This window comes from Heteronotia binoei, chromosome 15 (genome assembly GCF_032191835.1).
Source record: "Heteronotia binoei isolate CCM8104 ecotype False Entrance Well chromosome 15, APGP_CSIRO_Hbin_v1, whole genome shotgun sequence".
Taxonomy (NCBI): domain Eukaryota; kingdom Metazoa; phylum Chordata; class Lepidosauria; order Squamata; family Gekkonidae; genus Heteronotia; species Heteronotia binoei.
The window spans coordinates 34,132,839-34,148,397 of record NC_083237.1 but is presented as its reverse complement, the minus strand read 5'-3'; the positions used below and the strand labels follow the sequence as shown (position 1 = coordinate 34,148,397).

General features: G+C 47.8%; 1 protein-coding gene across 6 annotated transcripts in view; it reads right to left on the bottom strand.

Moving 5' to 3' along the window:
* Nucleotides 1–500: 500 nt before the first annotated feature.
* Nucleotides 501–15,559, bottom strand: part of NDRG2 (NDRG family member 2) — a 307,888-nt gene continuing 292,829 nt past the window's right edge. For 4 of the 6 annotated variants that reach the window (XM_060256427.1, XM_060256422.1, XM_060256428.1 and 1 more), the window contains 6 exons: nt 8,406–8,457; nt 8,180–8,227; nt 6,906–6,941; nt 4,409–4,460; nt 3,540–3,573; nt 501–2,536 (listed from right to left, as the gene is read on the bottom strand). In XM_060256427.1, the coding sequence (XP_060112410.1) occupies nt 2,338–2,536; nt 3,540–3,573; nt 4,409–4,460; nt 6,906–6,941; nt 8,180–8,227; nt 8,406–8,457 (421 nt within the window). In that variant the 3' untranslated portion in view covers nt 501–2,337. The remainder of the gene's footprint in view (nt 2,537–3,539; nt 3,574–4,408; nt 4,461–6,905; nt 6,942–8,179; nt 8,228–8,405; nt 8,458–15,559) is intronic. The other 2 variants (XM_060256424.1, XM_060256425.1) reach the window with 1 other exon arrangement.

The window sequence follows — 15,559 nt, the reverse complement described above, 5'->3', positions numbered from 1 at the left end:
AGTGCACGGATTGCTCTTTCAAGAACTGTGGCTGACTCAGATCACTCAGCAGGTGCATGGGGAGGAGTGGGGAATCAAACTCTGTTCTTCCAGATTAGAGTCCCTGCACTTAACCACTACACCAGACCGGCTCAGAAAGTGAGTCACATTTGGAAGACCTGCGTTCAACTCTTCTGTCAGTCACCAATTCACCACAAAATCTTCCATAATATAGGGATATAAAGTTGGGCACTCATTTTACCGACTTGAGTGAGGATTACTCAACTAATGTATGGAGAATATTCTACAGTGCTGTGTAAGTGTACCTTGCTTGTAAAAGCTGGCCAATGCAAGAAGATGGGCTCCTGAAGGTAACCACTGATTGACCCATTCTTAGAGTCACATCTTAAAACCACAGTCCTCAGTGAACATCTTCAATTGCACAGGAACCTGCATCTGATCTGGCGTCTGCTGAATGCACAGACTGCCACCCCCTCCACCATGAGAAAAGAAGCAAGAACTCATTCCTCTAGAGACTTTATTGTTAAGAGTCGGGATTCACCATTGACTGCTCTGGGGGAAAAAAAAAACAGAGCTCACACATTCTCAAATACAACAGGATCCCATTACATGCGGGAGCTAATAATTCCAGCTGGAACCCATTTCAAACAATGCCCCTTTACCATAGGTCGCTGAGCCACTAACCCCCAGCGCCTATTCAGGTTTAAGGAATAAGTAAGGTGATTTTCTAATTGGACCATTGTCTTCTGGGGTGGGAGTATTCCAGCTTTTGGGTTACACAGAACTCTTTGTCTCTGAAATTCGATGAAGCATTCTGTGTCTCTCAAAAGTTTGCATCCTAATTACTCTCACTACACCTGATCCAAATAATTTTTCTCTTTATTTTGAGAAAGAAATGTGGCAAAAAAAATTACTATTTATACATTTAAAGGTGTGCGTGTGATTTTTTTTCTTTTTCAAAATACACCCGATAACATCCAAGAACTGGTACAGTTGGAATCCCAGCTGACCCAATGTTTACCCTCCATTGCACCACAAGAGCCCTGCTCAAAGCTAGCAGCCAGAACGCACTACAATCAGCACTTGTAGACAAAAAAAAGAAAAGAAAAATCACCACAGATCACAGTTTCCTCCACCCATCTCCTTACACGAAGCCCAAACCACTGCGGCCTGTTGCCATCTGTACCTGGCACTGCCACAACAGCGTAGTCCGGCTCAAGCATCTCCCACCCTCATCGTTCCCCTGAAACAGCCTAAGAGGAACAACCCCACCCTCCCCCAGATAAATCTCCTCCCCATAGCTCAGCTTCGCTTAGCCACCCCAAAAGCCCCAAACTGCCAAAAATCACTCGCTGTCTCAGCGGAAACCATACATGCACACCACAAAGCCGCTACCATCCACAAAGGATTAGTTTTAATGGGGGGGGGGGGAAAGTGGGGACATGAAATAGAACAGGTAAGAAATGCAGCCTTTGTGGGGGGGGGAGGGAAGAGGGTTGGATTTGGGGGTATAAAACAAAAGCACGTTTGCATGTATGGGGTGGCAAGTGCTATAAAATAAATCCAAAGAGGGGGAGGATCATAGTCCTTCTGAAGTGAGAGAGGAGGGAATGAAATTACGCCTAAGCTGCATAAAGGAATTAGAACCATCCAGGCCAGACAGGGATAGAAGAGAGGAGTTCCTCCTATTTTGGGTGCTTTACGCTGGCCTGACAGCAGCCATACCAGTCTGTATCAGGGCTCAAATCTTTCTCTAGTGAAAGTCCTACTTGTGCCTCCGTACATTCTGGAGGGGAAAGAGGGAGAAAGTGCGCAACACAAACTGATTCCCATCCAGACGACTCCCAGAACGTTTATCGCTCAAAAATCAGGGGGGAGGGACAATGATTAGTTATGATTTAGACAGAACAACAACAAAAATCAAATAATCCAGACCTCCCTCATTAAGGGAACTAAGTGCATAAAGAGATGGAAAACAAAGGAGGAATCAGAATAAGTGCTGAGAGTTTAATTGTTTAGAAAGCTGATAGTATTCCATCTGTGTCTCCCTCAGTGTCGAGGGTCACTAAGGAAACTGGGGTGGGGGGCTGGAACTAGTTTTAGGTTATGGGAGAGAAGAGAGTGGAATTGGGGGGTAGGTAGGGCTGAAGAGAGAGAGGTGCGTATGTGTTGGTTGAGAAGAAAAGGAAAGGGGGAAGTTAAGGTTTGCTTTTTGTTTTTTTAAAAAAGAAAGTACATTGCATCCCATCTGGGCCTCCCTGGATGTTTAGTACCGTTAGGGGAGATCGTCACATGGCCCAGTGGCCGGAGTGCATTGTGGGATAGCAGAAGTCCTGTTCAGAGGTGGGAGGCGGTCTCGTCCCCTGGCCTGGCGCTCAGCAGGACACCTCCATGGTGGGGGCTGGAGGCTGAGGTGCCCCCGCCTCGCTGCTCTGGGACAAGGTGCGCGAGCGGGACCGGTTCCCGTCCCCCGAGGCGGCACTGGACAGAGAGGCGGTGCGTGAGCGGGACAGGCGCGTCATGCAGGACGAGGCCACTGTGGGGAGAAGGGAGAGAAAAAAAGAAAGGGGCAGAATCAGATGAAGATCTTACACAGGAGAGAGCCATGTTCTAACCCCAAGGCCTTAATATGAAATTACATGAACAAGTAATGACATTTCCTCAACCTCCACTGCTACGTGTAATACAAAGCAGACCATTTGGTGGCAGAGAGGGAAATGGAACTACAAGGGAGTCATTCAAGACTGTGGTTTCCAACTTTAGCTTTTTAGGAATCTGAGGGCCCTCACTCCCCCATCCCCATCCTTAACCACTGCTGGTTGCATACTGAAAATCTCAGAGCATATGTGAGGAACTGATATCTGCCAATGGGAAGGAGCAGCAGGAAGGTAGCAGAAGCCTTTAGAGACTCCCTGCATAGGCAGAGGCTATGTCACAGGTTTTTAGCCTGCGAGGTTTTAACCTTACAGCCTGCTTCTTGCATGGATACCTGTTTTTCCCTGGACATCACAACCCGAAATAGTAGATCCCACCCCACAGTCCTTCTTTCTTTTTACTCTCCCTCCAAAAGAACAGACATCAGTCACTATTGCCCCCTCCCCCCTCCTGAAAAGTCTTAAATACCAGATGCAGGATACAGGGTGCAAACTGATCAAGACTGGGTTTAACGAGAAGATTTGCAGAATGTGTTAATAATGTGAGCAATTTTATTTTGGAATGCAAACCAAAGGTTTCCATGGTGCAGAAGGGAGAACAGTTTGGCACAGACCGGGCCTGGCCCTGGGATGCTGTTATTCAAAAGCAAAAAGGCACATCACCAGCCTTCTTGACTCAGAGGCACAACAAAAAGCGAAATTAAGCTGTTTCTGCTTGCTCACCATCACTGCAAACCATTTGGTGTCTCCATGGGGGTTGTGTGTGCATGTTACTGGAGCATACAGGAGTGAGGGAGTCATGGAGAGGAGGTGATGTTGAGTAGACAGGTTGGGGATAGCGTGCCAGGGGATGGGGTGGGGGAAATGCCACAGAAGGTACCTGACCCCTGACTCAGTTTCTTGTCCAGTACATGAGGGACTGAGGAGAAACAGGGAAAAAAACACCTCAAGCTACGACAAAAAGATAACACTCTGAGGGGTGAAAATGGACCATTGGTCGTTTTTCAGAGATGGGACCAGAATGACTTTAGGGATCCCTCAGGCTTAACTGTTGTGTGAATGCAGCTGAAGCACAGACTCAGTGTACAAACTGAAAGAAGGACTCCGAGTGACCTGTCTTGTTCTTGCTCTGTTAATGTGGTATAGATGAAGCTGCCCTGGTACCAAGTCAGAACACTGGTCTGTCTGACTGACAGTGACTATCCATTGTCTCAGGAAGAGGTCCTCTGTATTGTTTACTGCAAGGTCCCTTTAAATGGGGATGATGAAAGACTTAACCTGGGGCCTTCTGCATGTAAACAGATGCTCTACCACGAAGTTCTAACAGTGATCACTGCCTCAGAATTGGCAGAACTCCACATCACAACATGAGCCAAGCACTGGTTCCATAAAACTCCTTGCCAATTTCGGCCCTAACAACCACCCAGTCTCACCAATGTGAGACTCACATCTGCTGAACCATGCACTTTCAGTCTACTTTCAATGCACTTCGGCAATTGTCTGCAAGTGGATTTTTCTATTCCACACAGTAAAGTTCAGTTGCATAGAACTTAGAAAGTGGACTGAAAGTGCATTACTGCATTAGTGTGTGAAAGTTATCACTGATAGGGTCCAACAGTCCCAGCAGCTATACATTTAAAATGCAAAGGGGCTGCTAATCCATGAACGTTTGTTGGAGATTATACGAAGTACAACACTCAGCGTTCATACAGTAATGCATACAGGAACACAGAGCCTAAGGATCCAATACTCACTGTATCCCATGCCTTGCACAAAGTACTTGAAGGCCTCTGTCAGTTTCCCAGGCTGAAGGATGAAAGAGATACAGAACAGAGCAAACATGAAAGCTAAGCACACACCACTCAAATGGCTCTACAACACTAGGCTGTTTGATTCCTTCCTTCCCGAGATAAAGTTCTCTTTGTTTTTGTCTTTTTAATGCTTGGGATATTTGGAGTAGAAACTCTAATTTATGAAAAGTTGTCTTGCAGATTCACCTATGCAATTCTGGTGAGAAAACAACAATTAAAGGCAACCATGTATTTAAAATATTTAGTTCCTATCTTTCAATGGTAGCTTTCAAAGCATCTACTACTAATTTATGTATTTTAGGTAAAGAAATTCTTCCAGTATTAGAAAAAATTAAAAATCTTAGTAGGGTGGGAAGTTTCAAGGGCTTGAATCAACAGGTGAGTTAAATAGTGGGAATTTTAATTAGCAATGGCTAATTAATACTTGTGTTAACAATATTGCTACCACACTTTTTCATGATCCAGGTGTTCCACAAAGATAACCTTGCAGAAATCCTTATTATTATGGTTTCTTATTAACTGTATATTTATGGATTTAAACCATTCCTGTACTTGTGTATTTTTTTTCCAAAATAAAAATGACACACAAACAAAATTATGGCATTACAAATGAAAAAAATACACATGGGACAGAGAAGGTTGAGAAACAAGTGCTTCTTTCCCTTTCTCACAATACAAGAACTCATGGACACACAAATTAATAAGCATTAGGTTTAGAACAGATAAAAGGAAGTTCTTCTTCACTCAAAGAGTAATTAACATGTGGAATTCACTGCCACAGGAAGTGGTGGCAGCTACAAGCACAGACAGCTTCAAGAGGGGAGAAGATAAACATATGGAGCAGACGTCCATCAATGGCTATTAGCAATAAGGTATAGATGGAACTCTATGTTTGGGGTAGTGATGCTCTGTATTCTTGGTGCTTAGGGGAGCACAGTGGGAGGGCTTCTGGAGTTCTGGCTCTGCTGGTGGGCCTTCTGATGGCACCTGGGTTTTGGCCACTGTTTGACACAGTGTTGGACTGGATGGGATGTCACAGAAGACCTAGTTCCTTTTGTGGAAATGTTCATCATGTAAGACAAACCAGCAAAATGTCTTAATCTGTTAACTAAACATCTAAGTATTTACAAAGAAATAGCTGTCCTTGTTACCAAGCAGTGATTCATCTTCTGCTTGGGATGTTTGCTCTATGAGGCCAAAAGTGAGTCCATTACAGAGATGTAGTCAGTGCTTATCTTCTCATCATTTTACAGATTAAATTGCATGCAATAAAACCACAGCAAATGGGCAACCATTTGCCGAGTGCAATGTACTGCGGGTGTGACTTTCCTCTCTGAAACACTATAAAGGATAAGCCGAGAAAATACTGGGGTTCATTTGCTTGGATACAACAGAATTGTCAGGAGTAGGGCTGCCAACTTCGGGTTGGGAAATTCCCAGAAATTTGAGGTAGAACCTGGAGAATACAGGGCATAATGCCACGGAGTCCATCCTCTAAAGTAGGGGAATGGATCTCTGTAAATTGGAAATCAGTTGTAATTCTAGGAGGCTGGCAGCCCTACTCAGAAGTCAGATTGGAGGTGGGTAGCTAATTTTGGTCGCGTTGGTTTTACACCCTTGTTGGGACAGGAAGATGGGTTGAAGTCTGCTTGATAAATTTTTAGGCTAGGGGGGAAAAAAGTTTCATGTGTTTTGTATCCACCAGCAGATTCAAAAATGTGGTGGTGGGGAGATCTCTTTGCAAGGGAAAACCAGCAGGTGTTGAAAGGGCTAAACAACCCCTTCCTTTGCTGCTTCTCAGTTCTAAATCGCCACCTCCCAAAATATCTTTAAACGCACACACATCACGCTACATCATATCTGATTAGACTCTGAGTGGAAGCTATCTTATACTTCCTTCTTCATTGTCTAAGGGGGGGAGGGGGCTACACTAAGCTTCTGAAACCTGCCGTAGGGAAGAATGGAAGGTTGGAGCCAACCAGCTTTCCCACTGAGGAAAAGGGGAGGAGAGATCCCCTTTCTCTACCAAAAAAAGCCAGTGGTTCAGACAAGAAGAGCCCCGCTGGATCACAGTAGTAGCCCATCTAATTCAACATCTTGTCCCACAGAGTGACCAATCAGATACTCTTGATGGCCAACAACAGGGCATAAAGGCCAAGGCCTTCTCCCATGTTGTCTCCTGGCACCAGGTTTCAGAAGTTTAGTGCTTATGAATGCAGCAGATAAAGGGACCTTCATGTACAAAAGGCAGGTGGGAGGGGGGCTGTCTTCTGGAGTGGACTTTGGTGACACCAGACAAAAAAGCTGAATCTACCCAAAGAAAGACACATTAAGAATGATATCCACGGGGTGGGGGTGGGGTTTTAAAAAAGCACACCAGTTGGCCTAATGCTGCCCACAACCTTCCTTCTGCACCCCAACTTATTTCTGTTCTTCTCACCTGGGTCAGCTGTGGTTGTCCCCCTGAATCTGCCATCTGAAAGACACAAAGAGAAACCCAAATGGGTAGAACCTGAACAAAGAAGGCAAGGGGAGAGGCCTGGCATTTCTAGATGGCTGCCTCAGGCATCACTATGTAGAGGGTGGCATTTGCCTTCAGAAACTCAAGGACAAAAGGGGAAAGATGGTGGTGCGCACTAAAAACCTAGAAGAAAATAGCTCCATCCCATTGCATACACATGCGCAAATTACTGAATCAACAAAACAGTGTTTTCTCTTCCAAGGAAAATCAATTCCACAAGACAACCCCCAAAGGTTTGAAGGGACATGAATTAGGAGATGACCTGGAGGTGCAGGGTTATGGTAGAAATTAAGGGGGCTCAGCCAAGCCTCAGGGAATACCCAAGAGAGATTATGACACTGAAGAAGTGCCTGCAGAGATGCAGGTGAAAAAAAACGAGGATGAGATGGTAGCTGCTTGGAGGGACATGGGTTTAGATTCAGCAATGCACAAATGGAAACCTAACTGGATTTAGAAGAAGATGATATTGGATTTATATCCTGCCCTATACTCTGAGTCTCAGAGTGGCTCACAATCTTCTTTACCTTCCTCCCCCACAACAGACACTCTGTGAAGCCGGTTGGGCTGAGAGAATTCTTGCAGCAGCTGCCCTTTCAAGGACAACTCCTTCAAGAGCTATGGCTGACCCAAGGCCATTCTAGCAGGTGCAAGTGGAGGAGTGGGGAATCAAACCCGGTTCTCCCAGATAAGAGTCCACACACTTAACCACTACACCAAACTGGCTTAAGTGCAGTTGTGCTTGCATAAGATCTTGTGCAACATCTAATGCTTTCCTCCCTAAATATCACATGGTGGTGGGAGACACCCACAAGTCACAGCCAACTTACAGTGACCCTGTAGGGTTTATAAAGCAAGAGACATTCAGAGATGGCTTGCCATTAACCTTCCTCTGCATTGTAATCCTGGAATTCCTTGGTGATCTCCTATCTAAATAGTAACAAGAGCTGACCCTGCAAATATCATAGAACTCAGCTATTAGATGCACAAAATACTGTGCAAGCAGAAATTCAAGTGGGGAATGGATACAATAAGTCTAATTTAGTGTAAGTGGCGACTGCAGTCTTTTTCTAGTGTTTCCGGTTCTGCAAGAGCTCTACCACAAGCAGAAATTCTGCACTGGATTTAACCCTGCAACTAGGACAGAGGACAAGTGCTGAAAGTCTGCTGGGTGAAGTTTGCCAGTCACTGCTTACCTTGAGGAAAGAGGTCTGGGTAGGATCCAGCTTGGAATTACACTCCACCTGGTAACGTATAGACAAAGAGTGTGAGGACAAAAGGCAGACCCAGATATGAGAGAGAATGTTTGCTTTTATTGTAAACTAGGAGTGAGGGGATCAGGAAACCCAGAAGCTGAATTTTCTCTCTCTTTCTGCTGTGGAGCTTTCAAAACAAAAACAAGAGATGGGTGCCATCACTCACCACAGCGTCTTCATGAGGGGCCTGGTCTCCCACCACCAGCATCACAGGACACCTGCCAACATCAGCAGAAAGGGGAAAGGAAAAAAATCAATAGAGGCGTTCTAAATTGCTTACCTGGAACTTGCTTCCACATAAACAGAAGAGGGGTATTAAAAGCTGACTACACATTATTCTCATTACTTGACAAGAGATGAAATCACACTAGGTTGGATCCTGCCAATGTGAGTCATCTTTGACCCCCCTCCTCCAAGGAAAAGAAAATGACAAAGCTAGCTGGGGACCATGGAGCCTACAAAAACCATGTGGGATGGAAGAGACTAATAATAGAGGGAAACAAAGATTTGAGCAAAAAAGCTAGCTGGACCCAATTCCCTGAGAAAGAGGAGCTGCTGGCTGCTTTTTGGCATCCCTGATTTAATCTCACTCTTCTATGTGGCTAATTTTTCCTACACCTCTCCCTCCTCACCACTTCCAAATTAGCTTCCAAAAAGGAAGAGATAAACAAGGAATGCTGAAATGGCAGCTCCTTCGCTACAGCATGCCTGGCTTCTGTCCCTGTTGGGTTCATGCCTGGCTTCAGTCCCAGTCCCTACTAGGGTTGCCAATGCCCAGGTGGGGGCAGGGGATTCCCCCAGTTTGGAGGCCCTCCCCCCGCTTCAGGGTCATCAGAAAGTGGGAAATGTCTGCTGGGCACTCCATTATTCCCTATGGAGACCGATTTCTATAGGGGATAATGGAGATTTGATCTGTGGGTATCTGGGGCTCTGGGGAGGCTGTTTTTTGAGGTAGAGGCACCAAATTCGCAGCATAGCATACAACACCTCTACTCAAAATACTCTCTAAGTTTCAAAGAGATTTGACTGTGGGATCCAATTCTATGATCCCCAAAAGAAGGTGCCCCTATCCTCCATTATTTCCAAAGGAGGGAAGGCATTTAAAAGGTGTGTGGTCCCTTTTAATGTGATGGCCAGAATCCCCAGTGATGGGGCTGTCTTTTCAAACCATCTTATGTGCTGGGGCTGTCTTTTCAAGCAATAATGTCTAGCCAGGCTCTCTGGCCATCATATTGGCTCCCGCCTCACAAATACCAAACTACTCAGGGTGACTTTTACATATTCACTGGATGGTTTAGAAAAGCTGGGCAGTTGGTTAGGGTTTAGAGTGAAAAGGACAAGGCCTAGTTGACTCTGGGGTGCTTGTCCTAAGATGGCAGCTCAGCTAGCCAGCCATCTTTTCTTGGTGACTGAAACAGTTTGGGCCCAGCTATTTCACTGAGGACAAGTACTTTCGAGGGTTGCTTAGGAACTGCAGCTTATTCCCAACATCTTAACCTTGCCAGTGAAAGCCCTACTTAATAGTCCAGGCAGTTACTTGGAACAGCAGAATCCAAGAGGCACAAACTTACTCTGAAAAGCCTGCAAGGGAAGAATACAGCAGAACTTCAAGAAAACAAGTAGGGTTGCCAAGTGGCCAAGGGGGAAAAAATGTCCTGTCCCTTGATGTGTGAAAATGGGCAATTGAAGCTTGTCATGGTATGGAGGTCAATAACATCATCTGGCAAACAACATCCTATTAAGCCTGAATGAAAGGAACAGAACATTCTTCTCCAGGCCTGTTGGCAACCCTAGCAACATGGTCTGGATCAGTCACTTCTTACCCACTAATTTCTTCTCATCAATGGAGCAGGGGTAAGAGACACTGGGGAAATCCTTGAAGAAAGGCCACAATCACCCCCCATCCCACAGACTACATGGGGGGGGACATTTTTTGGTTAGCACTGTCCCTGGCTCAACTTAAGTCGACAGAAGGACCTCTGTCCAAAAGCTACTGAGAGAAGCAGCACTCCCTCTGCCTATTTGCCTTCACACACCAGCAAAATCATCAGGAGCATATGCATAAAAGGAGGTGTAAAAATGCAGGGCTTAAAAAAAAAAAAACCCTGAAAATTATTGGACCAAAGTATAGCTCATGGTTCCCAGAAGAGAAAAGTATATATTGGACAGAAACTCATGAAGGGCAGCAAAGAGCAACCAATTATATAAACAGACCGGGCTGGCTGCAGGTTTTCAAGGACTCTGGGCAAGTCACCTCCCAGCGGGCTTTCCCTGGGCCAGCCCTAGACTGTCTGGCACCCTAGGCAAGGCTAAATTCTGCCCCCCCCCACACTGATAACATCACTGAGTCATATGGGTTGCACCCAATTTGGTGCCCCCAGAAGGCCAGCACCCTAGGCAATTGCCTAGTTTGCCTAGTGGTAGGGCAGGCCCTGGGCTTTCTTTCCCTCCCTGCACTACCCTCTACCCCCCTGCACAGGAGGTGGCAGTACCTCCTCCTCACCTTTGTATGGACGCTCGGAGGTGGAATTCTAGCAGGAGCTCCTTTGCATATTATGCCACACCCCCGATGTAGCTCTTTTTTGTAAGCTCTTGGAGGATTGGCTAGATCAGAGGGTGTGGCATAATATGCAAAGGAACTCCTGCTAGGATTCCACCCCTGTGGATGCTCATACTGAAAAGAAATCAGATATGTAGGCAGGGGCAGCGAAAGGCAGAGAAGAGGTGGAAGAATCAGGGCTTGGTAATGAACCTTTGTGTGGTGCTGGGGCCCAGGCAATTGTCTCAGGATGCCCAGCCCCATGCTGCTGGCATGGCACTGAGTAGCGACAAGTCAAAAAAGAAACAGCAATGGAAGACTGCTGAAACTCAGAGGTAATCTAAACTCTATATTTAGTCTCTTTCTGAGTTGGCAGAATGACATCTGACTACCTCTGGGGCTGTTCACAAGGTTGCACCTCTTATTTTGAATTAATCACAAAAAGAAGCCTTGGGATAAAATTTTTGAAAAATGGAGCAGCTTTGCAGCTAATTAATCTAGAATAGGATTAATTAGAATGAGGAGCTAAAAAAGCAGAAATGATGATGCATTTTTTTTAAAAAACCCTTCTTCCTGGTTCTTTCCTCTGATTTACTTATATAATTCTGTCAATGCAAATGCCAAACACTGACATATAAAAGTGCCAGCTTTCCAACTACTCAATACTCTTGTGTGTTTAACAGTGGTAATGCACAGGCATTGGCACCATTTGCTGATTTCTTTAAATCAAGGTGGCAAGAACTGTCAGAAAGTGAAAAATAACTATAACATCCTTTTCTTTCTTCCCCACCTAGTCACTGATGCCCATTCAACGCTTCATATGGATTAAATCATCTCCTTTTGGAAAGACATGATAAAAGCTCAGTTCTTTTCCTGCTCTTTCAGCATCTTATCTGGATGAAAGCAAGTGATGGGGTATAGCCTACAATGTCCCATTGAAAGGTCAAGCAGGACACAATGGGTCTGGCAGAGCTCCTGTGCCTGTAACAGATATCTACAAGGTGGCTCTCTCTGTCATGACAGACAGGGGCAGCACCGGCCGCCCCGGGGCCCCGAGTGAAGACACGCAAGCTCGACGTCACCCTCGATGGGAGCCCAAGCAAGGTGGAATATTTCATCATACAAGCTAACAGCTACATGCACTACTGGGAGAACTCCTTTCTCGACGAGCACAGCCGGGTGGCTTACCTGGGGTCGAAGATGATGGGGGAGGCTCAGGAGTAGTACGTGAGTCTGTACGAAACCCGAGGCCCCGAAGTCGCCACCGTAGCGGGGTTCCTGGAAGCCCTGCTGTCCCAGTTCGAGGACCCGCTACAAGAGACGCGAGCAGAGTCCGCCCTGCAAGATCTCTGGCAGGGGAGCAAGTCAATCCGGGAATACACGCTGGAATTCCGGACCCACTGCCGGAAGGTGCGAGGTTGAAGCGAGGCCATGAAAATCATGGCGTACCGAAGAGGCCTGAACGCCGGGCTGTTGGATCGGGCCTTGGGGCAAGCAAGACCTGAGACACTGGTTGGGTGGATCCAACTGGCGGGGGAAGTTGAGACCAACATGAAGGCAGTAGCACTTCAGCGCCAGCAGCACCAGGGGAAGACGGGCCACGAACCCCCAGGCCGCCCCGAAGACCGAGGGGAGAAAAGCCGTGGGGGGGGGGCCACGAAACCCTTTCCCCCTGCCGGTGCTACCAGTGCGGGGACCCGAATCACCTCGCCATGAACTGCCTGGAGAGAACCTGGGCCACCACCCCCATCCCGAAGAGGCCACCAGCAACAGCCAAGAAACCGGCCAAGCCGAAGGAGTCGGGCCGGAGCAGCACCGCCCTGTTGATGGTGCTTGACGAAGATTCTATAATGCTTGAAGAGTCGGGGGAAGACACGTGGGAACCCGAGCCGGCGGGAAACGAGACCGACCTGCACTAGAGGGTGCCCAGCAGCAGGTCGTGAAGAAGGAGAAGGCGGCACCACTACGAGTGAGGATATCGGGGGAATTGATGTTTGTTCCATTGACTTTGCTAAACGTGAGACTAAAGCGCTTCGTGCACGCCAGAGCCCTTATAGACTCGGGGTGCACGAGAGAGATAATAACCCCTAGACTAGTAGAGATGCTCGAACTCGCCAAAGAACTACTACCCAGGCCGCTAGAGTTCGAGCAGATGGACGGGACTCGGATGAAGGGGGAGCCATGTGTAGAGCAGACACAGGAGGTCCCCATGGGTGTAGAAGACCACTGGGACTTAGAAGTGTTTGTGGTCGTCCCGTCCTGCTCGTTCGACATCGTACTGGGGGTGAGATGGCTGGCCTGCCACTAACCGGACATACAATGGGGAGAGCACACCATTGACTTTCTCGATAGACGGTGCACCTCCCACCTTTGGCGAGAACTATGGGGGCCCCGGCCACCACCCCAAAATGAGAAATTGTGTGTGACTATAGAGGAGATTAAGACTATCCCCCGGGAGTACCGGGACCTGAAGGGAGCATTCAGTGAAACTGAGGCAGATGAGCTACTGCCTCATCGAAACACTGACTGCGCCATAGAACTCATCCCCGGCCAGTCACTGCCCAAGGCAAAACTCTACTCGATGGGGTGGGCAGAAAAGGCGGAACTGCGGAAGTTCCTAGACAAGAATTTATGCCGGGGCTTCATCTGCCCGGCCACGGCCCCACACGCCGCCCCGGTCCTCTTCCGAAAGAAGGAGGACGGGAGCCTGAGACTTTGTACTGATTTTCGCGGGATAAACGGGATTTCCATGTCGAATGCCTACCCCATCCCCCTAATCAAAGACTTATTAAGCGCCGTCTCGGAGGGGTCGATCTTCACCAAACTTGACCTGCGCGACGGTTACTTCCGGGTTAGAATAAAGGAGGGGGAGGAGTGGAAAATGGCGTTCAAAATGCCGATGGGACAGTTTGAATACCTAGTGATGCCTTTCGGCTTGCAAGGGGCCCCGAGAGTATTTATGAACTTCATCAATGATGTATTGAGAAAGTACCTGTACAGAGGGGTGGTGATGTACCTGGATGACATCATTATTTATTCAAAGGACCTCCCCTCGCATGTAAAACTCGTGGAGAGGTCCTGACAACCTTGTACGAGAATAAACTGTATGCCAAACTATCTAAATGCGAGTTCTACAAGGAAGAACTGGATTATCTGGGGTTCTGGGTGTCGGGCAAGGGACTGGCCATGGACCCCGCCAAAATCCAGGCAGTGCTAGACTGGGAACCCCCAAGGACACGTAGACAGCTACAATCTTTTCTCGGGTTCGCAAATTTCTATAGGTCGTTCATACAGGGGTTCGCCAAGGTGGCCCTCCCCGTGACAGACCTCCTTCAGACAAAAGCGAAGGGGCCAGACGCGAAAAAACCCGGGGCCAAACTAAATTGAACTAAGCCGTGTCAGGAGGCATTTGACACCCTAAAACGCCTATTCACAAGCGAACTGGTCCTAGTGCACCCCAACGAACTCAAACCCTTCGTGGTCCAGTGCGACGCCTCTGACACGGCTGTAGGGGCAATATTAATGCAGAAAGACAAAAAGGGGCAACTCAGACCTTGTGCCTACATTTCTCGAAAGTTTTCAAATGAGCAGAGGAACTGGTCGGTGTGGGACAAGGAAGCCTATGCAGTGACTTTCGCTTTAAAAACCTGGAGGTCATGGCTGGAGGGAACCCGGGTCCCGTTCGAAATTTGGACCGACCATAAAAATTTAGAGGCACTTACGGTGTGCCGCAAGCTAACCGGGAAACAAATCCGGTAGGCGGGATTCTTCGCCGAATTCGACTTCACCCTCCGCCACATCCCAGGCTCCAAAAACTTTTTAGCTGATGCACTCTCCAGACTACCGCAACACGAGAGTGAGCGGAAGGAGGTCATAGACTCCCGAATTCCCCCAGAAGCAGTGGCCGGGGCAGACTCCGTCAAAAACGGCCACCCAAAAAGACAGTCCCGGGGGGGGGGGGGGGAACAAGCTAATAACAGATGTGGAGGCGGAAGGAAACGAACGGCCCGAAGGAGTAAAAAAGGGAGAAGGGCGGTTCTGGTATCACGAAGGGAAACTGTACATCCCCAAATCCCTTAGGGTAGAGGTACTGCAACACTGCCACACCAACAAGCTGGCGGGGCACTTTGGGTACGTGAAAACCCTCCACCTGGTCCATCGACAATTCTGGTGGCCACAAATGAAAAAAGTCATTTCTGAGTACGTGCAGACGTGCCCTACTTGCATTATGGCCAAGCGGAGGAGGGGGAAGGTGCCAGGATTCTTACAACCCCTCCCCACCGCAGAGCGGCCCTGGTCGGTTGTCTCAATGGACTTTATAGTGGAGTTGCCGCCTTCCAGGGGGCGAACAGTCATACTGGTGGTAGTAGACACCTTTTCTAAACAAGCCCACTTCATCCCCTGCTGAAAACTCCCCACGGCAAAAGAACTAGCCTATTTGTTTTTCCTGCACGTGGTCCGGGTCCACTCATTCCCCGACAAGATAATTAGCGACCGCGGGCTGCAGTTCGTTGCCAACTTCTGGCGGGAGTTTTGTAAACTAACCGGGATGGAGCAGGGGTTGAGCTCCGCCTATCACCCGCAGACGGACGGTCAAAGCGAGCGGGTGAACAGACTGCTGGAACAATACCTACGATGCTACGTGAATTTCCAGCAGTCCAACTGGGTGAAGCTCCTCCCCTTTGCCGAGTACTGTTACAACAACAGTCTCCACTGCTCCACCAAAATGTCTCCCTTCCAGGCAGTACATGGCTACGAAGGGAAGCTGTTCCCATCCCTCC